Consider the following 25,259-nt stretch of genomic DNA (forward strand, 5'->3'; position numbering starts at 1 on the left):
AATTCATTTCCTATGGTTTCTGACACCATTTCTACTTCGCTAAGATAAAGTCTGAGTCACCATATTTTACCATGTCAAAACCAGGTAACAAATGTGGAAGCGACCTATGTAAATTAAGCTAAATAGGTTCAGGAGCTGGTGAGAAGCTTCAGATATATGGAACAGTAGGAAGAAAGTATTTTTCTGCTGATTTCCATAAAGATGAGAAGGGAATTTTAAGGCAAACGGAGATCAGAGAATTCAATAAGGATCCAGTGCATGGGAACAGTAGCATGCGTCAGGCAAGGCTCTTCCCCGAAATGTGTTTACTACACGTTCAAACTCTGCTACTTGACTCGTAAGAAATGAGACATCCTAGAATTGTCATACTGGAGCAGAAAAACAACCCATCTAGGACAGAATTCTACCTTTAACAAGGACATCCAAGGACAACCCAGTTGTCCATGGCCTCATGCTTTCTATCCAAGTCTTGGATGTCCGTCGTAATTCCTACCTGCTTTCAGACAACTGGGTAAAATCATTGCAGACAGTGAAACATTCTCTAGCTGCACCTCTGAGTGAGAAGCATGACTTCCAGAACGGCTTATCATTCGTGCCTGCTCCAAAGGTAAAATTATGGTTTCATCCAGTGTTTTGTTTTTGCATCTCTTGTCCTTAGCACTAGCATTCCCATAATTACTGACGTACAGGCATGAGGGTGACCAGATACCCAAATTTACCGTGAGACTGAGGAAAATGGTAAAAATAAGGCAACAGCCTATTTTGCCTAGGTGGTTTGCCTAACACTGATTTCATCCTAGTAGTCCACTCTATGGCTGCTGAAGAAAAGTGAACAGGCTTGTTTCTTCACAACCTACTCAAATGGCTGGCTGGGTCAGAACTTCATGGATTTCTGTGACCTTCTCTAACTGGGAGCTGTGGTATACAAACAGAAGGACTGATGCACAGCAGAGCGGTCTGTGAGCAGCAGGGCTGGGAAGGGTCAGGGTCAGATTCAACACCCAATTAATACCTAACGAGCCAAAGAAAACCTGGCACTCCCTTCACATCTTCCCATATGCCAGTCTACTGTACCCAAAATAGCCGAAGACCTGAGATAATCTGCTTTATGAAACACTATCAATAGTGCCCTTAAACAGGCAAGATCTATAAAAAGAAAAAGTCTAAAGCAAGACAAAAATTAAAGTTGATATATTTTTCAGGCCAGACATTTATTCTTATCCATTCCTCCAAACTTCAACCAGAAGAACTACATCATATTATCTTATATATCAGCTTTCCTTAACTAAAAATGTAGATAAACACACACACACACACACACACACACACAGTTTCTTTCTTAAACTAATTAGAATAATCAAGATAGGTTAGGAAACTCAAAGTTTGACTTTAAAATTGAACTTTTAAAATTCCTACAGTAATTGGATATCTTTTGTTAAAAAAGCAAATCCAACCCTACCTTTCAAAGGGAATTCTTAAGTGTTCCTAGAGTAGTAGGTGGTAAATGAGTACTGTTAGAAAACAGTCTAGAGTCTTTGATCAGAAAATCTTCCCTAAGTCTTACATTAGGGAAGAAAGGGGAGGAGGCAGAAGAGATTAACCCTGCCAAATGCCCATTAAGGGAAGAAAGCTAATTGTGTTTCTCCGCAGTGGGAGGTGCCTTGAGACAGGTTATCACTGCCGAGTGGAAGGAAAGGTTCCTAAAGTCCCACTTACCCAATTCTCAGTCCTGCTACAAGTTAAGGCAACATCATGCTGGGCAGGGGGCAAAATGTCCCAGTTCCTCTCATTTCATTTTGCCCTCATCCAACAAGACAAACGGTAATAGAAACCTTAATGAAGCTAAATAACATGCAGATTAATGATACTCGGTGGCTAAATGAGAATAATCCACTTGGGTAATACAATTTCTTTATCTGAAATTGTGTCTAGGAAAGGTTACCTCAGTAGAATAGCCTCTGACTCCCAATCCCAAAAGCACAACAAAACAAAATTACATACAGATATGCACCTACCAAAACACTTGTGTAAGAGGGAAAAAGGCAATTCCTGAACTACGAATTCATGCGTCACATTAAGGCATAAAAGGTGTAATGAAGTTACCATAAAATTATTAGGCAAATTCTGTTTTCTATTGCTTGCAGATTGAAAAACTTAAGGATGATGCTCGCCCCCCAAATCTACTACACAGCCTGGATATACCAACCACGTATGCGAGGACAAGCTGATGAGTTAGTATCACACGACATAAAACACAAACCCCCTTATAACATTATAGCAGCAGCTAATGGGCATTAGGTTACAACTCCAGGAACCACCTCTACTACTTGCAAAGGTCGATGGAAGTCTGTAGCAATTCAATTATAAAGTGAATAAGACCCGTTCACTTGCCGTGTCAATAGAAGTCAAAGCAAATTGCTTTACTCTGTAAAGCCTGAGAGCATTTTTACACCATCATCAACAGTCCTGAAGTATTATTTACCGACTCAGATTTCTGCCTACATAAACAAACAAAAAATATAACAACCATGTACTATTATCCTGAGGAACCAAAAAGTAATCAGATACTGAATCAAACTGTCTTCCATAAACTTCTGAGGAAGGCTGACACTTTGACAGCTAAGGAAATTTAGATCACTGCTCAGAATACAAACTCCAACCCAGCTGAGACAATGAGGGCTGCTGGACTCCTAGCTATTTACCTGTCCTCCTCCCTTGCCATTCTTCTCCCCTGAGGAATGTTAATTATCATCAAATGGTGGATTTAGACACTAGAAACCAATATGCCCAGGTATTACGCTTGACAAAAATAAAAGATGGAGTTACACTCTCTTTGGAAGTCTACCTTATGTGAAAATATACTTGAAGCCCTTTACCTCATACAGCAGGCCCTCAGAAAAATAAGCTAAAACTCTTGAGTATTTGCAAAATATTGGGTGGTTTACAACTATCAACTCATTTGTTCTTGGCAAAAAACCCATGTGAAATTTTATTGCACCAAACCCATGAGGGTTAGAGGAGAATTTGCTGTGATCATAAAAGACAGAAAGAGCACAAGGATTTAAATCCAGATTACTTTAAATCCAAACTTGACCACAGCAATTCTACCAGTCAATAAAACTCTTTGCTACCTAAGTCTTTCCAGGGATAGTGATCCCCAAAATGCTTGCACAGTGTGGCTCAGAGAGCAACCCAAGTGGAAGATGAAAGATATATGAAGTCAAACAGAAAACCACTAACCAGCAAGAGCTATCCATTCTCAATGTGGCACCAATGAAGTCTGTCCACACCGACTCATGCCAGAGCGGCTGCAGACCCTTCTTCTAGGGACCTGCTTCATTCTTACCACTTTGAATCTTAAACCTACACCCAGCACACCAAATACCAAGCACAACTTGCATCAGTGTTAAGCAAAAACTTTTTTAACTTAAATACATATATATTTATTTGGCACATGTGTATTCATTTGTATTTATATGTACGTGTATGTAACTTTGTGTATAAAAATAAAATGTACATATGTGTATAATAAATAATACCTGTGTATAACAAGGAATATGTGTATTATTACACAAGGAATGTGTAACAAGTAATATAGGAAGAAAGAACACAGATATGAATAAAGAAGAAAACCACAACTCACACCTCTTAAGTATAACCAAGGTCATAACTGATTCATATTCTTCCAGATTTATTTCTATGCTTCTACATTTCTTGACGTAGTTTTCCTTTACAAGTGAGATCATTCTGGAAATTCTGTTTATAGCCTGCTTTATTCACTCAAAAACATACCATGTATATTATCTCTGTGAAAACATTCTGGTTATCGTTGGAAGACTAAAGCCCGCCTGCGGTTAGTAAGGGGTTTGCATTATCAACTTGGGTTGGACTCTGGAACACAAGGCTCTCTTAGGAGTACATGCGTACAACAGAACCTACAGAATACTGTACAGCAGTGAATAATAGGAAAGGAGAGCTCTGTAGCAATATGAAAAGCAAAAATTAGTCTATTTAATATTTTTTTAATTAGGTACACCTGGCTGTTGGATGCATAGGAAAGTAAGAATCTGTATTCATATTTGCTTATAAATACATAAAGAATTCTGGAAGGATGAATGAGAAACCACAGGTTCAGCCATGGGAAACTGAGGCTCTCCAATCATTTTTAACATGCATAAACAGCAGTTTCAAATGGTACAACCCTTCCAACAACAGTAGTTAGCAATCCAATTTGGATCTCCACCCTGAAATGATTAAAGAAACTATAGGTTGAACTGCATGAAATTTCTGATGGCTTTCGCGTTTTTGACCTACTAAATGAGAAACTCTTTTTGAAATGGCCGAGATTAGATAACTGTGGAACCCAAAGCTGGCACCTTCCTGTGGCTCCAGCCATGACCATCAGTGATCACAGACCCACTGCGCAGACGCCGCAGGGTGTGGGAACCGAGCTGATGGGGTGGAATGGAGACTTTTCACTACATCATTCTATACTTTCTGGTGTTTCCAACCAGGGAACATGTTATCTACGTTTTTTTTAGATTTCTTTTTAATAGAAGGAAGAAAGAGGAGGGGGAAAAAATACTAGCAAAATCCAGGATATTCAGGCAGCATTACATTGCTGACTGCATTCCCTTTCCACTTCTATGACAACCTGCTGCACAGTTTGGTACCTGAGATATCTGCACTACGGCTAACATGAGATGGGGTGTTGGTCTGTTTAGGTAAATGGCTGCATAATCCACAAGAAAACAAATACAGCACTAAAATAAAATGATGTTTTCCCTCCCCATTTTCCATAAAAATGAGCACCTCTTTTTCTATCGAGAGCCCATTTCTTTCCTTTTTTTTTTTCTTTTTTTTTTTTTTGAGAGAAAGAGGACATGAGCAAGCAGAGGGGAGGGGCAGAGGAAAAGAATCTTAAGCAGGCTCCATGCTCAGCACAGAGCCCGACACAGGGCCCGCTCTCAGGACCCTGAGCTGAAATCAAAAGTTAGATACTTAACCAACTGAGCCACCCAGGCACACCCCCCCCCCCCCCCTTTTTCCCCCCCCCCCCCCCCCTCCCCCCCCCCCCCCCCCCCGACCACCTTCTTCCCTCTCTTGCTTGCTTGCTTGCTTTCTTCCTTTCTTTCTTTTTTGGAGAGCCCATTTCTGTTGCTGTGTCCCAGATTTAAAACCATACATATCTCTGCCTCTTCTCTTTCATCTCCTCCATCGAGACCATTACTCTGAATCCAGTACATGGAAACGAGGCCCTTGGGTTTTTTGTTTTTTGTCTTTTTTTAATGGAAAAACTAAGAATCATTCCTGAAGTTCAAAAAGAATAAATCGACACACTGTTTGAAATGCACCAAGTATCTCTGAAAGAGTCAGAGGCCAACAGGCCATGTGTGTTGACTCCGGGAAGAGGAGCTCTCGCGGCAGCACTTGTGTTCCGCACTCCAGCTGGGAGGAAAGGGGCCAGACCAGACCGTGGGATCATGCTGCTTAGGCTCAGTCCTGGCTTTGCACTGGCCAGCTGGGAGACTTGGGTGCCTTCCTGACCCCTGGGCCTCAGTTTCCTGAACCATAAAATGTAATTTCTAGTTCTGAATTCAAGCAGCTCTTGGACGGTTATGAGCTTTATCTATTATCTGACAGACATTGCTAAAAACGGTATCAGGCATACAATGGCATATGTAACTGTTCATCATCATCACCCTCCAAATTCTGTATCTTCTTCTTGCATTAACAATTAAAATGTTTAAGAAAAAATATATACCCTAAAAATAAGATAATCAACAAAGACTTTAAAAAGTACTATTCTCTTCTGACCCGAAGAGAAAAATAAAATTATGACCACCATCGCATTTGAAGCTTGAGAAGTCATGCTGTTGATTTTAGAGAGCAAATATTAGTACATGCAAAATGCCAGCCCAAGAATTCATTTTAGTAGGTTTGAAGATTCTTTTTTTCATCCAAGGGTGACACTGGACTCCTTCCAGATATTGTGCAGAGGGTACACAGCAATGCCATGGAAAGTGGAATGAGCCCGCAGAGGAAACCAAGCCAAGCAGCAGAGCTGCTACTCAGAGTTCACAAAAGGCAACTAGAGATGACTAGTTCATAGGAACTAGTTGACTCCGTCTCACGTTCTTTCTTTCTCCTCAACAGCTGGTAAGGATTCAGGAAATAAAACTGAGCTGTCACAGGTTTGTTTTATTAATTGTAGACAACATCCTTACTTCGTGGTAACTTTTATCTTGGTCCAAAAGAGTTTTCTGAGTAATAGAAGTTACTTGGAATTGGCCACGTTGAGATAACACCTTCCTCCCCTTCAAGATTTCTGCTCATCTTCCCGGCTATTAAAGAAAACGTTTCAAATCACTCACTCTTGACAGCCTTAAAAATTCTATTTCATTCAGGATAAACAATACTTTGGTTGGTTTGAAAAGATGTTTCTTAGACAGCCCGGCTACCTCCTACGCTGTAGGAGTTTCAAAAAGGGCTATAAAGAGAATGACAGCTGCTTGAATTCAGAACTAGAAATTAAAATAAAAGCTATTAGAATTGAAGAAAAAACCCACACCACAGGGAGACAGCTTTAAAGAATTTTTCTCTCTTCTATAAATTCTAGTTACCTGCCATGAACTTATTTTCACCACAGAAGCAGCTATGTATTTTTTTTTTTACGGCATTAAATAAGCTTTTTCCCTCCAGAGAAAAGGGGAAATGTTCATCCCACACAGAAGCAGAGTTAAGATTATATAGGAAGTCATATAAGAAGTTGCCGTGTGCTTTGTCACTAACATTAGGGGGGCTGAGCTTCTGGAAGGCTTCTGGGGAGACGCCAAGGCAGGGGAGGCAGCTTGCATGATTAATGGGCACACCACAACTCAATTACAGCCCTGAAATTTCTGGCTGCCTTTTCCAACCCATTGATCTCATCATTGTAAAATCGAGTTAAGAAATAATCTGTCTACATATACTGTCACTGATTCAAGCCTGGTCTTAGATTTAACTTCACAATACAGTAATTCCATGTCAGGGAATCATAACATTGCTCTGGAAAGATGGCAAGAGGCCTGGCACTCAGGAAGTTATTATCTAGAGCCCATCCATGAAGTGTCATGCCAAAAAAATTATAAGAATTGAGAGAAGATTGCCAAGCTTGAGCCAAAGATCTGTTTGTGCTCAGTTACTTAGGCTGGTTATAATTCTGTGTCAAGCTGATCAGACAGGTCGAAGGAAAACGTCAATAGCTGTAGAATGTCACCGGAAATTCACATCAACAATGGTTTTACGGTGGTTTTAGGGAGGGCAGAGCAGTTACAATTCACTTACAAAAGCATGTTTTCATGAAAGCAATTTCTAAAGATGCTCTCTTGGGAGCTGAGATGAGAGAGTACATAGCGGCCATGACTGCCCGCTATCCACCTTTGACATCTACTGAAATGAGCGCCTGTTAGTGTAGTGCTTTTCTCCCATCTAGTACCCTCCAGTCTTTGAGTGAATGAGGATATAAGCCTGTGAGGTAAAGCAGAGGGGAAAAAATGAGCTCTCTACTGCTCACGGTTATGAAACTATTCTTTCTCTAAGAAGATGTAACACTTTGTGTTACTTAATATTTCTTCTTAAAATACTCAGAAAATTCTAATATTTTCTTAATACTAACTTTCCATAGGCAGTATGGAAACTGACTTTCCATATACAATATTTATACTAATACATTTAACGCTATTTTTACCAAACCTATTTTCCAAAGCAGTTACATACAGCAGCATGTATTGAATATGCTAACAAAATGAGATACTTCCTTCCTCTTGATGGAAAGGTGGTCTAAATACTAAAAAAAAAAAAAAAAAAAATCCTCAAAGCAAAAACCTAAGACATAAACACAATGATACATTTATCTATGAGCATAACACATGGCTGAAGACCTCGTTTTGATTATATGCCTTCATCCTCCACACTGAGTGTCAGTTAAGAAGTCCCCTCAACGTGCTTGAATATCTCTCCCAGACTCATCTTCCATCCCTAGTGCTGGTTCAAGACCACATCACCCTGTAACCAAACTACAGGTTGCCTGTCACTACCCCTCAGCCCTGTCCCCTTCGGATCAAGCTAGCCTCTTCTTTAAGCCCCTGCCTCGTTCTTGCTCAACTTTGCTACCATGCCTTCATTCAAGCTAGTCCCCTCACCTGAAATCATTCCCCATCCAACTGCCAGAATGGCTCCCCTCAAGGAAACCAGGAAAACTTCCCACCTCCTGCAGCCCTGGAGTTGCTTCCCAAGGGCCCTCACAGCCGATAGCCCAGCACTGGGCCCTTACTGCCATACTGTTTCATTATATCACTATGTAGTGACAGAAGGGAAGTAGAATATCTACTCCTTGAAACAGAAACACTGTGCGACATGATGCGGAGTTTATAAAAGCTCTTCAGTAGACAGCCAGTATAGGGGTTCCTGGGTGGCTCAGTTGGTTAAGTGTCTGACTTAGGCTCAGGTCATGATCTCAGGGTCCTGGGATCCAGTCCCTCATCAGGCTCCTTGCTTGGCGGGGAGTGGGAAGGTGGCGAGGGGAACCTGCTTCTCCCACTCTCTCTGCCTCTTCCCCCACCTGTGCACGCTCTCTCTCAAATAAATAAAATATTTTTAAAAAAAAGATATGCAGAAGTCTGATTTTAGTATCCAATATAAGAAAAATCACTAATAAGTGATAGAGGCAAAAAAACTCCAAACTGCTAGAAGCATTCCATATTTTAGGATTAAAAATCTACATTTCAAAAGGCCTTACAGTAAGCCTACTTTTTAAGTTATATTCTCTTGCTTATGCCTCATTATTTAACAAGATTTTTTCTGACATACCTAAGGTGCCTCATTTATCTCATCAGCATTATTCTCACTGATAGGGGACATTTAAATGTTAGGTAATCATTTAAAAAAATCCAACTTGTTATCATTTAAGCTGAAAGGACATTTATACAACTTATTTGTCTTACTCCAATTTTAGAGACTGATCCATGCCACAGTATGTTCTGCCTTAGAACAGAAGGGAAATGTTCATGCTTCACTGTTTATCTCTCTTTCAACAGTTACATTTTCACTTTTTGCTTATAAGGCTCTGCATCCTTGTCACACTGTAGGACTACAATAACACATGTTCAACAAAATGTGCTGCAGTTAGCACATCCAGCATCCAAGTGTGAAAGTGCCAACCCAACGATACCCAAGTAAGACCTACTCTATATTATTAAATCTTACCAACTGGCTTGCAAGATGATTCTGTTTTCAACTCACCATAAATCATATTTTTTCAGTTGCCTAAACAAATAAACTGCTATATCATGTACAAAAGAAGATGGGCACAGCATACCTAACTACCCAAGAATATACAAATAAAAACTTGTCCTGTGAATGCCTAGTTCTGTTTAAAATTAGAGCTAGCACAAAGAAAGAGAGAGCTTGGTCAAAATTTAGACAATAATCATCTTCTCTCCCACTCCCCAAACCTTTAAAATTTTTCTTCTGCCATGAATGAAAATAACAAAGAATATATTTCATGAAGCCTCAAGAACCTTCCTTATATTTGGGAGAATTACAACAAAGACAATAGTCTTGGGGCATCCAAGTGGTTCAGTTGGTTAAGCGTCCGACCCTTGATTTCAGCTGAGGTCATGATCTCAGGATTGTAAGATAGAGTCCCGAGTTGGATTCAGGCTCTGTGCTCAGAAGGGAGTCTGCCTGGGAGTCTCTCTCTCCCTCCCTTCTGCCCCTCCCCACCCCAAAGAAAGAAAGAAAGAGAGGGAAAGAAAGAAAGAAAAGAAAACAGTCTCTCTTTATATAAGTGGTAGTAAGGACATAAATATGGAGCTGGCAGGAGAAATGGAACATATGTTATATAATGAACTTGTTTAGAGTTACTTTATTACTAATTCTAAGAAAATAAAAACACAGAAAGATAATTGGAGAATGAATGTAGACCTCTGATTTTTAGTTTTCCTTTTAGTACTTTCTGGTCTACCTCATATTTTGCTATCTCACAAAAGATTTAGCCAAATCTCAACTTTGAAGTTCATGAGATTATTAAATGCTATATGAAAACAAACAATATGGCTTCTACAAAATAAAATAAGAATTTCAGTAAAGATTTAATAGCTGCTCTATTGAAAGAAATCTAGCCAGAAACTATATCTATTTCAGTTCATATTAATCATCAGTAAGGATCCTTAAGCAACTAGAATTTTAAAGTCTTTTGCAAATAGTAAATTTAATATCACTTAATCATATATTACAAAGAAAAATAATGAGCATTGCCTATACAGTATGACTAGATGTGCCAAAGCCAATTAAAGTCTTCAACAAAGTAAAGATATTAGGCGTCTTTAATTAAATTGGTCATCTCTCAATTGGGATGAAGGTGGGGTTGAACATATCATAATAAAAGTCATGTATAACAGGAGAGGGTTTTACTCTCATTTTATGCCCGCTTGGATTCTCTGCTTCCAGGCCTATCCTACTTCAACTCATATAACAGGCTTGCTGACTCTTCACTAATAATGACTTTTTGATCTGCCTGATGTTTCACTGAAGCTGATTCTGATGGCTTTCCAGGGTTGTCTATTTGCTACGTCACACAGTTTCATACCCTACTCAATGCAGAAGAAGAACTAACACACTACAAACTCAAATACCAAATCTGTGACCAAATCATAGGGCTAAAGAAAATCTCCAGTTGTCCAGTCCAGCCCCTTGAATCTTGACAGATAATCCACCTAAATTTAAAGAAAAACTATTTGCCCTGGGTTTCATTAAGTCAAGGTTAATTTATACTACAGTGCATAAATGGCAGAGAGGGCATATTTGCATTTAAATTATCTATCACATTCATATAAGCTACAAAATTGAGAAAAATAATCCACCAAAGTTGGCTATAATGCATACCTTAACCAAACCTAGAGAAACATAGCAAGTGACTGGCACCATGGATAAGAAGAAATACAAAGAAGATGAACCTTTTGAAAACTTTGAGTTGACAATAACAGAACTTACGTTACGGGGGAAAAAAAACTACATCTTAATGGCAAGTATAGATTCCCCCCCTCAGAAGGGGGCAGAGTTTTCAATATGATAAGTGGTATTCAATAACATAGTTTTTTAGTAACCTTCTCCTATATGCTTCCTTTCAAAAGTTTTTCTCTTCATTTACCCACAACTCACTCTCTTTTTGGAAAATGCAATATGTAGACCTTACTGTTCTCTCTGAAATAATTCTTTTTTACAAACTTGAGTTTCACTAAAGCTTAGCTACAATTAATGGGGGTGGGTGGGTGGGAGGATAAATAATAGCTTTTAATTGTTTTATATTATGACCTCTAAAGTCAAATAAAATCCTTCTACAACAAAAGCACGGATTTTCCTGACTCGGACAGCTTGCAACACCAACAACAAATTCCAAGGCTGCAATCAAGCAAGATTAATGTAAAGTTATAAAGTACAAAATGCAGAAGAAAATGTCATATAAATAATGAACATAAAAACAGACTAAAGGAATTGAGTATTTCACAATCTTTTCCCCTTATGATCAAATAATTAAGAATTATTATATGACCTAAAACTAGGAAAGCTATGATTATATACCATCTTGAGCATTCCCATAAAAGACGTGCCAAACACCACTTCAGCAACTTCTTACTCATTACTAATCACTTAGCAACCCAATGATCAAAAGGCCAGTATACCATGTATACATGATTGGGTATTATGATTTAATTCCTTAAAATACCAAAAAAGCAGATATGATTCTAAGACAAACAGTCCCTCTTCAGTCATTTCCTTTATGAAATATAGTCAATTCAGTTTTGCTCAAGGGCCCATGAGCCAATGTAGATACTATTCTACATAATGTATGATATATCTCCTTGACTTCTTTTTCTCTTCCTACTTCCCAACATTAGCCTCTTTCACGATTTATTAACACTTCCCCCAGAGGACAAGTAAGATACAAGAAAAGGTGCAATCCAAACCAGTCAGTTTTACTCCTTATTAGCAACTCTGTTGAGGGAGTGAAGGTGAGAAAAAAAGAGAACAAAAAAGTCAGGTGGGATCAGAAGTTGAAACTGATGTCTAAAAGTAAGCTCTGAAATTATAGGTTGATTTTAATGATTCAGGCTCTTCCTCTGGAAAATAAGGATCTGATTGTAAAACTAATAGTTGTATCATATGAGGCATTTCTTAATGTAAAAGAATACCAGCACACCTTCACCCCCCATGTTACTACCGGAAGCATTCCGAGTCCTCCCGGGAGACTCCCAAGTCAGTCGTTACTTGCTCTCATCCATCTTTGGATATTCACTACCTGGACATCTGACTATAAATCTCCTCATGATGAAGGTACTGTATTTGTTTGTCTGCATTCATTCCCTTCCTCCCTCTGACATTCACCTTCAGCTTCCAAACCGATACAACTGTAATGGTTTGAAAGGATAATTAATGAAAGAGATAAAAAGAGAAAAAAGAAAAGGATGAGAAGAAAAAGAACGACAATGAGTTTCAAGTTCAGGAAATGTCCTCAGGAAATGTGAAGTCACACAACAAATGAGTCCCCCTTTCAGACATGCCTACTGAAACCGGAGTTTCTGAGACCAGGATCATCTTCCTCTCCATACCAATTACCACGTGATTACAAGCTGCCAATCAGTGACTTCTACATGGCACAGTCTTGTTTTGTAGAGATCAGCATTTCAAATCCCAATTTCCAAGCTCTCTTTAAACAGTGAGGCAGTCTGGCAATGCTGAAACAATGTGGTTGCATGACAACGAGTAACAGGAACGTGGCAGCCAGGAGGAGACGGGAGAACTTGCGTTCGCCCGAGTCCCACTACAGCTTATGCTCACTCCACTCAGCCTGGCCCCTGAGGCAGGTCGCTTTGCCACTCCTGCTAGATGAGGAGACGCTAGCCTCACAAGAACGTCAGAAAGATGGGCTAAGTAAGATGCAGAAGCCCTAAACTCTAGGGCAACAGAAGACTTTGTCTCTAATCCAGATGCATTTAACATTAGACTATCAGCTCCTCTCAAAAGATCTGCTTTAATTTTAGTTCCCCTCCCATTTGTCTCAGAGTTATATAACCTCACAGGAGGTCACACAAGTCTCCCAAAAAAGAAATTTAAGCTGTCTTTTAAAAATAAAAAAAGAAGCATGCATAACAAATACAAACACAAACCTGAAACTCGCATTCTCTCTCTGCCAAGGAAGCTTCACCCTCCTTGTTAATCTCAAAAATTATCATCTTAAGGAGAAAAGGAATTAAATCACAGAGGAAGGAAAACCATGGCCTTCCCTGGGGACATACGATATACCATACTCTCAACAGGCTGTCAAGCAGAAAAATATCATTAACATCTTACCATCTTCCAGCTCAAGACAAAGATTATATACAGCCACGGGTCTCTTAGTCCTCTGGCCTTGTCTCTTCGATTGCCTTGGTGGAGCATTTGGGGGTGATGTTGACAGGGAGACTGGCTCTGGGAATGTGGCATCAGGCAGGGTCTTAAAAATCTGCCATCAAAGCATAAAGGACATTAATCGTTTCCAATGAACAGAAACCTGTGTGTTGCAATATTAAACCAGGATCAAACAACATTTGATTTGGAGCTCATCCAAAACATGCTAGAGCCAAAAACCCATTCCTTCAAATTTCAGGTACAGGTCCTAAGCCTTTCATTTATTTTTTTAACAGAAGATTTCAAAATAAAATTTCCCATTAAAATTAAGTAAAAGCAACATCCAGTCATTACATTGCAAAATAAATTCATTCCCAAACTAAATATGTATAATTATCTTTACCAGGTATAGACAATACCATAGCTACCCATCCACAAAGAAAGTAGCCAGGATAAAACGTCAAAGTAAATACCCCATTAAATTTCATACAGGGTTATATTTATGCCAAATGCTGGTCTCAATTTTTTTTAACTACATAAACAGAAACATCTGACTGCAAATACTTTTACACATTTAAAAATAGCTTATGCTTATGAAATTACCTTTCAGAGTCCCATGTACATTTTTCATAAAATGCTTTATAGATTTTATCAGTTAATACCTTCCAACTTCTTTTAATAATTTCCCTTCCATTTATGAAACCTAGAATATTAGCACCTTGATTATCTTACAGTGTCACTCATAGATCAGCAATAATAACATTAATTAAAATGTGCTGCTTCTTTGCCTAGCAATTTTTTTTCTTTTGAGAAAGCAATCTGTAAAGGGAAGCATATCGTGCAGAGGTGATTTATATATAGACCTTCCAAGACCTGGGTTCAGAGGCTTCCTGTCCCAAACAAAACTGCAGACCCTTCGGTCTTCAATGAACTCATAAAATAAAATATTTAAACATATCAACCTAATAGACACTGCATCTCCAAGAGGGCTGATGCTCCCCAAGTGGAAGCAGGAAACAGGAAGAAAGCTAACTAGCATTAAACAAAACATAAATATAAACTGACAATAAAAGGCACTGTGGGAAAAGCCCACTGCTGCAAGGAAATAATTATTTATGCATTTAAATAAAAACAGGCGTGTGACCCGGGTATACAAGTGAGGGTATCACATACGCGTATCACATTTAACAGCTAACAACCATAGCAGAGCTATAATCATGGAAACTAAAAGTTCTCACCTAAAAACTATTATATACCAATAAAAATAGAGAATTTCAACAGAGCCTTTGCTTTATAGTACCATACTGCCCCCTCATGTGTAAATGGAATACAAAATGATTTAAATTACTCTGGACAAATATTTTCTAGTGAAAATGTAATTTAGTGCTCCAACTGGTAACCTGCTAACACCATATTTCCACAGACTCTGTGTTCCAATCAGGCACTCTGGCAAATAGCAAATTACTTATCTGCCTTAAAAAAAAAAAAAAAAAATCCTCTGCTGTTTAAACTACTGTCCACAGCTGGATTTATTACCATCTGTCACTGTGCAAATTAAAGAAGGTTGTGGGGTAGTGGGAACAGAAGAGAAGTAGGGCTGAGAAATGCACGACAACGTGAAGAAGAGAAGAAAAGATGGGAAAACTTACTTCCACTGGAAGAAAACAGCACGTGTGTGGCCAACTTTTGGAATAGGGTCTTGATTTACCTGTGTTTGATCTTTACAAATATGGGAAATACCTCTGGGACAGTAGCGAAATCGGAAACCAAACAATACACAGAGGCAATACATCCAAAGCCTGGATAAACAATGGCAAAGTTATATCCCCAGAACTGATGCTAGATAGCTGATAACCTTCTGAACAGACCTTCCTTCGAGATCCACACTGATGACTGCTGTTCCCCCACACATCTCAGGGGGAAAGGATGAGTAGGAATATCGGGAGGCGGTGAGCTGTGGGGCAGCTCAAGTCTAGAGAGTCAAACTAACAAGCAAGCCAGGACCTGGGAGTGTGACTCCAATGTCCTCGGGGGACTGATCTGAGACATCCCAGGGCTGAGCCTCCAGAAGCCTCTGGAATACTTATGACAATATTTAGTTTACATCAAAATATCTGAGAGAATATTATTCAGTCATAAAAAGACAAGGAAATCTTGCCATATGACAACACGGATGGTCACAGAGCATTATGCTAAGTGAAATCAGACAGAGAAACACAAATACTCTATGATCTTACTTATAGGAGGAATCCTAAAAAAAATAAAAAATAAATTAAAAAAAAAAAAAAAAAACCCTAACTCCTAGAAATAGAACAGATTAGTGGCTGCCAGAGGTAGGAGGATGGGGATGGGGAAAATGGATAAAGGTGGTCAAAAGGTACAAACTTCTTCCAGCTATAAGATAAAGTTCTGGGGATGGAATGTACAGCATGGTGACTACAGTTAGTGATACTGCATTGCATATTTGCAAGCTGCTAAGAGAATGAACCTTAAAAGTGCTCATTACAAGAAACAAAAATTTTTAAGTATGTGAGAATATGGATGTTAACCAAATTTACTGTAGTAATCATTTCACAATACATACATAGATCAAATCATTATAGTGTACACCTTAAACTAAAACAAACACTTTATGTCAATTATATCTGAATAAAACTGGGGAGAAATTATATCTGGGAATGGGGAACTATTTTGTTTTCCTTTGATATCCATTTTTAAAGCTTCCAGGCGATTCTTCTGTGTAGCCCAAGCCTGAGAAGTGCCCATTTAGACAATCATTATATAGCACTCTACACTTTTGTTGGATAGACCAAAGCCAAAATCAAAACACAGAAAAATTACTTCAGAAAAACTGACACTGAACATATACAATCAATTCCTTGGAACCTTCCCAACTCCTAATTAGAATAAAATATCTATATTTTATATCTATATACTTATATAGATATAGATATAAAGATATATATATATATCTATATCTATACTATGTATAGATATATATATCTATATCATAAATTCCATGTTGTATTTATATCTATATGTTTATATATAGAGATATAAATATATTTATATCTATATCATAAACTCCATGTTGTATTAACACTTCAAAGAGTTAACCTTTCATCTGAATGAGGGGATACCAAGGCACATCTGCTAACTTGAGAAGGCACTAATCTAGCTTTTAAGTCTTCTCAACTATGGAAGTTTAGACATATTGCTTAAAACAGAGTACCACATCTTCTCATCTGTATAATGAAGGCTATAACACCTAGATCTCATGTTATTACAGGGATTAAATGAGAAAACATTTATAAAGTTTAGTACAGCAGTTGGCCCACTGTAACCAGAAATAAAAGGGAGCTACTGATAATTCTAATAAGATCACATATAGTAGATAATGATAATAAAAATGGATCTAGACCCTCATTACTCAGCTCAACCACGGTTTTGAGAGTGCTCTAAGTTCTTAAGGTCTTGAATATTCCTCTAATTCACTGTGTATTCTAAACACTATGATTCTAAAATGTTTATGGAAAAAAACCCATCCAGCAATGGGCAAAAGGAAAGAAACAAAATAGAGCCCCTCACTGGAATTCCCAAGTCAGCTAGAATCACATCATTACTTTGTGTACACTGCTGCACTAAAATTTAAGATTTAAATTACCTCCTCTTTCACTGAATACATTTAACATTTAAAAAACACCTACTAGGTAGTAGGCTTTCTTTAATATTCTCACAACTTTTGAGGAAAGCATTGTTCCCCACATTTTAAAATGATAAAGTTTCAAAGATTAAATCATGAACCCAAGTCTCTTTTCCAATCTAAGTTTGAAAATGGTAGTGGTGGTATCTCCACTCAGCTCTGATTCCAAAGCTCCTGTTGCCAGTTAAAAAACAAAATTTAATTCCCGGGGCGGGGGCAGGGGGGTGGTGGAATCACTGACTATATACTATTCTCTATCTGTTTTAAAAGAGTAAAACTGGAGATTATATAATCTCAGATTATGTATATAAGAGATTATCTGCCTAAGACTCACCATGGTTGTGCTATGTCCTCCCAGATGTTTCAAGACCCATTACCTTTCATGTGCATCTACCTTGTTTGCCCAAAGGCACTAGCCTTGCATTGGTGGTTCAGTGGTAGAATTCTTGCCTGCCAAAAGGCACTAGCCTCAAGTACTCAACTCTTTTTCTCGTTTGTTTTTTAAGTTACAAAGTTACGCTCTCATGGTTCTCTCTGAAACACCAGAAATAACATTTAAAAAATTTTTTTTCAAACTTAGGAGAGGAAGAAACAGTAAACTGTTTATATTTTTAAAGTTTTGACCTGTTTTTTGGCCATCTGATTCTAGAAGTTACAATTTGGCTTGTCTTATTCTATGTGGCCAAGAAGTGCCATTTTTAAAACTGAGTTCCTGATTCTAGAACCACTATATGGATGCAAATTCCTTTACTGCCCACGTCTCTTTCCAAAATCTTTGGACTCTCCTAACTTCTCTAACACCATGCTACCTTCATTGTAGGGCAGATGAACTCATCTGAAACAATTCTAAAAGATCAAGTCTACTCAAAATATTTTTTTCAGGGTAGAAAGTTTCTTCACTACACCCACGTATTTTACAACAAAGAAAAACTCAAACCAGACAACTCAATGACAAAAAACAAAACTCCACACATAGGCATGTCAGGTAAGCAAGCGCGTATTCAGGTCCCCTGAGCGTCAGCGCAAACACAAGTCTGGCACCACCTTTCAGTCACAGATTCCTCAGACTCAACAAACTGCACATTTATGCCCATGGGACTCAGCTATACAGATAAATACCTCCCCAAGTCCTTCTTGCTCTGCCACCAGGGGCCACATATGGAAATGATGGGGCTGCGTCTGCTAGAAATGCTTTGTAGATATATAGCAAATAAAAATGGTTTCTAAAAAGTTTGCTTTAAAACCCAACTCAAACCTGCAGCATTTGATTCAACTAAATTAACTAGTAATATGGTTAAAGGAAATTAAGGGGGATGAGATTATTCTTTTTTTTTTTTTTTACATGTCTCTGCAGAAGAATTCACTGGTCTTTACTGCAATAGGAAGATTATTAATACCCGTGCATATTCTTATCATCTTTAGTAACAATAGCTGCAACTACTGGGTAGTTGAAATATATGCCTGACATATTCTTAGGACCAAGTGCTTGATCCACAAAGATTTGAGCCCAGATTTCCTGACTCCAGTATGGATGTGTTAGTCACTATGCTGCTCTGTCTCCAGTATTTCCAATCACATTAAGCCCCATTCATACTACGTCCTCTTTGATGATGGTAGATCTCACCTAACTATACTACCCATAAACAAAGAGATGGAGAGCCAGCAGGCAGTTGGAAATCAATGCCTACTCCCCTTAGGGAACATTTAATGTACAAAAAGGGACAGAGATAAAATTTTCAGTCTTCTTTCCACAATATTGAACTACAGAATGGCCAGATATTCCTTCCACCTTCAGAGTCTACAGTGTGTTTAGACAAACTTTCATCACCTTAAGGTCGTATGACTCTAGGTTGGCACCAAGGTGGCCTGAACCTTCCATCTACAACAAAACTTCAGAAGTCAGCTACAGTGTGAGCACTACACAGAGAACTCTGAAGACCTTCCAGCTGTCTGTCCTTGAACCGGCTCAACCCCATGACTAAACACAGGTCTTTAGCAGAAAATATAACTAGAATCCACAACAGGAGCTGACAGTGAAATACCAGTTGGGTTTAGACTTGACTCTGGAAGTAGTTTAAGGCTTCACATTTGTTCTGGTTCATTAGAACTCAGAATCTCAGAGCTGAAAAATATCCTACTTATCACTTAGGCCAAGCCCTTTATCTCACAGTGGAACAAGCCGAGGCTCCTATAGTTAAAGATTTGCTCATTTTTATACCACTAGTTAGTGGTAAACCCAAGCTTTGTTCCCAGACCAAGGCCTCAATGCCAAATGCTATTTCCCATCTTGCTGGCTCTGGTCCTTTCTTTCCAACAGACTGTTCTGTATTCATTCGCTTCCTCATCAGGGCAGATTCTGCTATACAGCTGCAGTTCCTCCGAGCGCTTTCATACGTGTTATCTGATGCAAGCCGCTACATGGGGATCTGTGAGGCTGACCCTGGAATGGGTTACAGGGTTTGGCTCAGAGAGCCAGCTTCCAGGCAGCATGAGGCCCCTCCCACTGTGTCACAGAAGACAGGGGGAAGGGCAGCCAAGAAGAATGGGAGGGAGGGGGAGGGAGCAGAAGACAGTCCCAGTTCCAGCCTCCTCATCCTACGGACTCAGGCTTTCACTGTGGCCCTGACTTACCCTGAGCTTTTCAAAAAAACAACCTCAATTTTGGTTTACAAGACCCTCCCAGGAGGGGAGAGGAGGGGAGCGGAGGGCAGGGGAGGGGAGGGGGGAAAAAAAGCAAAAAGTGTGCTTTTTTGGAATTTATCAAATTGCTAGAGTTCCTCTTTTCCTTTCTTTCCAAGCTTTTAGCTTTAATTTCTTAGAGACATTTTCAGACCCTTTCCCAAGTCCTAATGGGGTATATACCACATTGATTTCTGCAGCACTCTATGCACTAGAGTAATACACAACTGACTTTGGTTTTTCTACTTCAAGATCTCAGTAAATGACAACTTTTATCTACCAGACTTTATATAATGAAACATACCCCAGAACTACCTACCCCAAACCATGGATATTTTCAGTGCCATTAACTGTGCATACAACATCTGTGCCCTGGTTTTTCTAGTGTTCCACAAGAACTGACACAGGTAGTGATAATAATTAATAACTCTGATATATTGGGAACTAAATAGTATTAATAAAATGTTTATAGGCTCCCTAAATAACTTTCTCCCCCCTCAATTCACAAGAGAAACTTCTCCTGATCAAGCCAAAGCTACACGGCTCTTACACTCATGGTGTGAACATATATTCCCAGTTCTGAAATGTTGTTTTCTGGTTTGTGAAACTTTGAAAACACTCCAGATGCTGTTTTATCAATTTGCACCTGCAAACATTTGGGAAACACAAGCGTACACCTTCCAAAGTCAGAAGAATACACTTTCCCAAACACAGCTGTAACTCTGATTTTCAAAACCCAAATGCTACCAAATATTCTTCACTAAATAAAAACCAATAAGTAAAAAAGTTTTCCTTTCAGCAATAAAAGCCTAGAATAACGTTAAGGAAATAGAGGTACTCTACACCAACAATGAAGCATACTCCATACATGATATTCCTTCCTTTTTTTTTTTTCCCCTCTTATTCCTCTTCCTCCAATTTTGGTGTACCACTTCTCCCAGATTTTGTTTTGTTTTGTTTTTTTCATCCTTTATCTTTGCAGGACTCAATACTCCCTTAGAAATCACTTGGTCCTAACAGCAACACAGAGGATCAGAACACAGGAAACCTACCATCTACAATCCCCAAAGGCCTGGGAATCCGTAAGAAGAGGCCTCCCCAACCCAGCACTAGCTCTAGCCATGACAAAGAGCAGGCCCCTCCTTCAATGACACCTGTGACACTTTAAACCGAGTACAAGTAAACACACTCATCATTTTATGACCTTTTCAAGGAGAATGACATTTTTCTTTTGGAATACAAGCTATGACCCCTAGTCATTTGAGTAGGCCAGAATGACCATGTCCTTAGAAAGGAAAAATAAGCCAAAGACCTATTAATTCTCTAAAAGGAAGTGTGTGGATTTTAATCACAGTGAAGACAACATCTCCTGAAGGCATATATATGATTATATTTATCAGAATCATCTAAAACCTTTTTCAAGTATATATGCCCCCAGGCATGGCCTACATATTTAAGAGATAGTGCAACAGCCTTTTTTTCTCTCTCTCCATTTTTAACGCTCATAAAAATGATATGTCTAAAGCAAAACCATGTTTTGAAGTTGGTCAATGGTGGTCCTTTATGAGAAGCTGCATGGCCAGGGCAGGAGATGTTTATCAGTCTTCATATTAAATCAATGGTTTTAAAATTTATAGGAACACTTTGGTTTAATTTTTTATTGGTAATTTTTTTTGTTTCAAATTAGAGTTGTCCCTTGAATAATGTGGGGGTTAGGGTGCTGACTCCCCTCCCCTAGGCAATCAAAAATCAACATATAACTTTTGACTTTCCAAAACCTGAACTACTAATAGCCTACTCTTGACCTATGTTGTTACTGATAACATAAACAGTTGATTAACACGTATTTTGTGTGTCATATGTGTTATATACTGTGTCCTTACAATAAAGCAAGCTAAAGAAAATTTCATTGAGAGTATACAATTATAGTATTGTACTGTATTTATCTTAAAAAAAATCTGTGTGTAAGTGAAACTGCGCAGTTCAAACTCATTGTTCAAACATCAACTGTATAATTTATTCATGTTACAAAACTGATAACTAAAACACATTATATTCCTTGTAGAATTTCTGGTAAACTTAAAGAAAGAAAGAAAGAAAGAAAGCAAGCTCTTTAAAGAAGACTAAAAACCACCCATCATCCCACACACAGAAACATTTCTGTTAAAATTTTAATGACTATTCTTCAGAGCTTTTTTCCCCCATGTAACATTTGTCTCATTTTAAAGAAGTCAATACATGGCTACAAAAATATACAGATCTCAGTGTCCTAGAATTTGCCAGTATTTAATCTTAGCAACACTGACAGGTGACCTCTGCCATATATAATTGTTAGGAATAAGCTTTAGGCAGGATTTGTTTTCTAAACACCTTCGCATATAGCTAGATTTTCACCTCCTACTTGAAATGTTTCTAATCAGGAATTTAGAAAATACTCATGTATAATTTTAAGAATATTCCAAGCAGCCCAATGGTTCAACCCTAACGCTGCCAACTCAAGCCTCTGTGGAAATCACATAATGGCACATGATAACAACTCCTTCAGAATGTACTGCACAATTCATTTTAGTATGACTTAAATATGATGAAAGCATAATCTTTACCTAGTTCCAGCACCTTCAAAGGTGAAGCTAAAAAGGTTAATGCTTACATTCCTGCATTATACCTCAGTTTGGAACATGCTAACTCTCAGTTATAACAGCTTGTGTTTGAAGTGTAAAAGGAAAGATCTCCCTCAACTGATTTCACTTCTCCTAGAACCAGCTTTGAAACAAATGTTTCCAATCATGATGAATGGTGCTATGCCTTAAGTGCATTCCTTTAATTGGAAGGAAACAACAGTCAGGATAAAACGACCACAGAATCACACAGAGAGCAGAACCTCTTCATCTGTATATCTGTTGACACTCTAATAATTTAAGTGCTTGTTACTTACATCTGTATAAATTGTTTAGTACCCGTCAAATTGGGTCACGCATGCTCATCTTTGTCATAGAAATTATTCAAAAATCCAACATTGTCATCATTATATGTTTATTTACTGGGGGATGAGCATATTTAAGATCTTTATGTAATTTAAGTCCCAAATCATAAATGTTAGGGAGCCATCGATGAATGCTATCACTAATGGATAAAAGTCTACCATGGAATAGGATTCTTATATAGTCTCAGGCTACTGGTAGGGCACCTGGTTGGTGGCTCAGTCGGTTAAGCACCTCCCTTTGGCTCAGGTCATGATCCCAGGGTCCTAGGATCAGCCCTGTTTTGAGCTCCCTGCTCAGTAGGGAGTCTACTTCTCCCTCTCCCACTCATGTTCTCTCTCTCTCTTTCTCTCAAATAAAATATTTAAAAAAATAGTTTGAGGCTATAACTTAATTATAAAAATGGGGAAAAACCTGTTTTTACAATTAAAAAATCTGGCAGTCATCACCTCTGACATTCTTAAAACACAATCACAAATTCACTGACACTCTTCCATCAAGAGTGGCATCTATCCACCACCAAAAAAGAAAAGAAAAGAAAAGAAAAGAAATCTTGCCATTTGTAATGACATGGATTGAACTAGAGGGTACTATGCTAAGTGAAATAAGTCAATCAGGGAAAGATAATTATCATATGATCTCTCTGATATGAGGAATTTGAGAGGTGGGGTGGGGGCTTGTGGGGGGAAGGGAGCGAAAAATGAAACAAGATGGGACTGGAGAGGGAGACAAATCACAAGAGACTCTTAATCTCAGGAAACAAACTGAGGATTGATTGGGCGGGGGTGGGTAGGGATAGGGTGGCTGAGTGATGGACACTGGGGAGGGTATGTGCTATGGTCAGTGCTGTGAACTGTATAAGACTGATGATTCACAGAACTGTATCCCTGAAACAAATAATACATTATATGTTAATAAAAAAAAATAACAAAGTAAAAAATAAAAAGATTTTAAAAAGAGAGAGAGAGTGTGGCATCTATATCCCTTCCCCTTGAATCTGGGCAGCTCCTAACCATGCCAACCAACAGCATATGCATTAGTGATGGTATAGAACTATGGATGCTAGATTATAAAAGGCACTACAGTCTCTGTCTTGGTGGCTAGAATACTCTCTTAGGCTGCCATGCTCTGTGAGGAAACACAAGCTTGTGTAGGAGGCTCTGTTCCATTGTCCCAGAGGAGCCTTGCCTCTGAATCACCCCAGCCTAGGCAGCAGATGTGAGCATGGAGGCCTCCAGATGATTCCAGTCCCAACCATTCCAACATCCCAGCTTATTTGCCTAGAATATTATTTGGGAGATAAACATCATTTACCTCCCAAAAATATACAACCTGAACCTAAACATGAAGAAAGATTCAAAATAAAGATTGTTTTATAAAAGAACTGGTCTAGACTTTCCGGAAACATGGTGGAGTAGTAGGATCCTAAGTTCACTTTGTCTCATGGTTACAACTCAATAGCACCCACATCAGTGCAAATAACCCAGAAAATGACCCAAAGACCGGCAGAGCAGACTCTCTACAGCTAAATGTAGAAAAGATGCCACACCAAAGAGGGTAGGAAGGACCACATCAAAGAGGGTAGGAAGGGCAAAGACACCATCAGGAGCCAAATGGACCTGCTGGACTATCTGCAGGATGAAGGGACACAGTGGGCATGGAAGAGACCAGACCCCACACCAGATACCTCAGACATGGGGAACACACACTGGGAAGAGGAATTCCCATAACATTTGGCTTTGAAGGGGCCTGGTTTCATAACTTCTTACAACTGATGGGGCTTAGCACTTGAAGAATCAGTGGGCTCAGCTTTGGGAGCTAAAGGGTAAGAGGAAACTGAGTTACCACCATTAAACAGACAGTACAACAAACAACCCTGCTGAGATACAGCATAGAAAGAGCAGTTTGAAAAACACCTGGAGGGGCACCTGGGTGGCTCAGTGGGTTAAGCCTTTGCCTTCAGTTCAGGTCATGGTCTCAGAGTCCTGGGATCGAGCCCCACATTGGGCTCTCTGCTCAGCAGGGAGCCTGCTTCCCTTCCTCTCTCTCTCTGCCTGCCTCTCTGCCTACTTGTGATCTCTGTCTGTCAAATAAATAAATAAAATCTTAAAAAAAAAAAAAAAAGAAAAAGAAAAACACCTGTAGTATACGGGAAGGAGATTTATTTATTAATCTCAGAGCACAGGCCAGAGGGGACATGGATCTCTGGGAGACTTCTCCAAGAAAAAAAGAGCTAGTGGCACCAACTTACCTACCCTGCTTCCCAGCCTAAATATATAGACATCTGCACAGTGCCAGCATTCTCTACCTAGCTTGCTAAAAGTACCCTGCCCCCATCACAGTTCAATGGACATGCTCCCCCATAACCCAGCTAGCCTCAGCAGGAGCCTCCAAGCTGTTGCAGGTCCTCTCCCATAGAGCACTGCTGTGGACCTTGCTGTCACCATGCACCTTGTCTCCTCCAATAA

General features: G+C 39.0%; 1 protein-coding gene across 2 annotated transcripts in view; it reads right to left on the reverse strand.

Moving 5' to 3' along the window:
• ARHGAP10 (Rho GTPase activating protein 10) overlaps positions 1-25,259 on the reverse strand; it is a 317,186-nt gene that overhangs the window by 38,525 nt on the left and 253,402 nt on the right. Inside the window, exons 19-20 of one of the 2 annotated variants that reach the window (XM_032855553.1) lie at positions 13,393-13,543; positions 6,226-6,344 (exon numbers count right to left, since the gene is read on the reverse strand). In XM_032855553.1, the coding sequence (XP_032711444.1) occupies positions 6,241-6,344; positions 13,393-13,543 (255 nt within the window). In that variant the 3' untranslated portion in view covers positions 6,226-6,240. Of the gene's footprint in view, positions 1-6,225; positions 6,345-13,392; positions 13,544-25,259 lie in introns of those variants that run through there. The other variant, XM_032855552.1, reaches the window with a different exon arrangement.

This window comes from Lontra canadensis, unplaced genomic scaffold (assembly GCF_010015895.1).
Source record: "Lontra canadensis isolate GAN:19392208 unplaced genomic scaffold, GSC_riverotter_1.0 scaffold10, whole genome shotgun sequence".
Lineage (NCBI taxonomy): Eukaryota > Metazoa > Chordata > Mammalia > Carnivora > Mustelidae > Lontra > Lontra canadensis.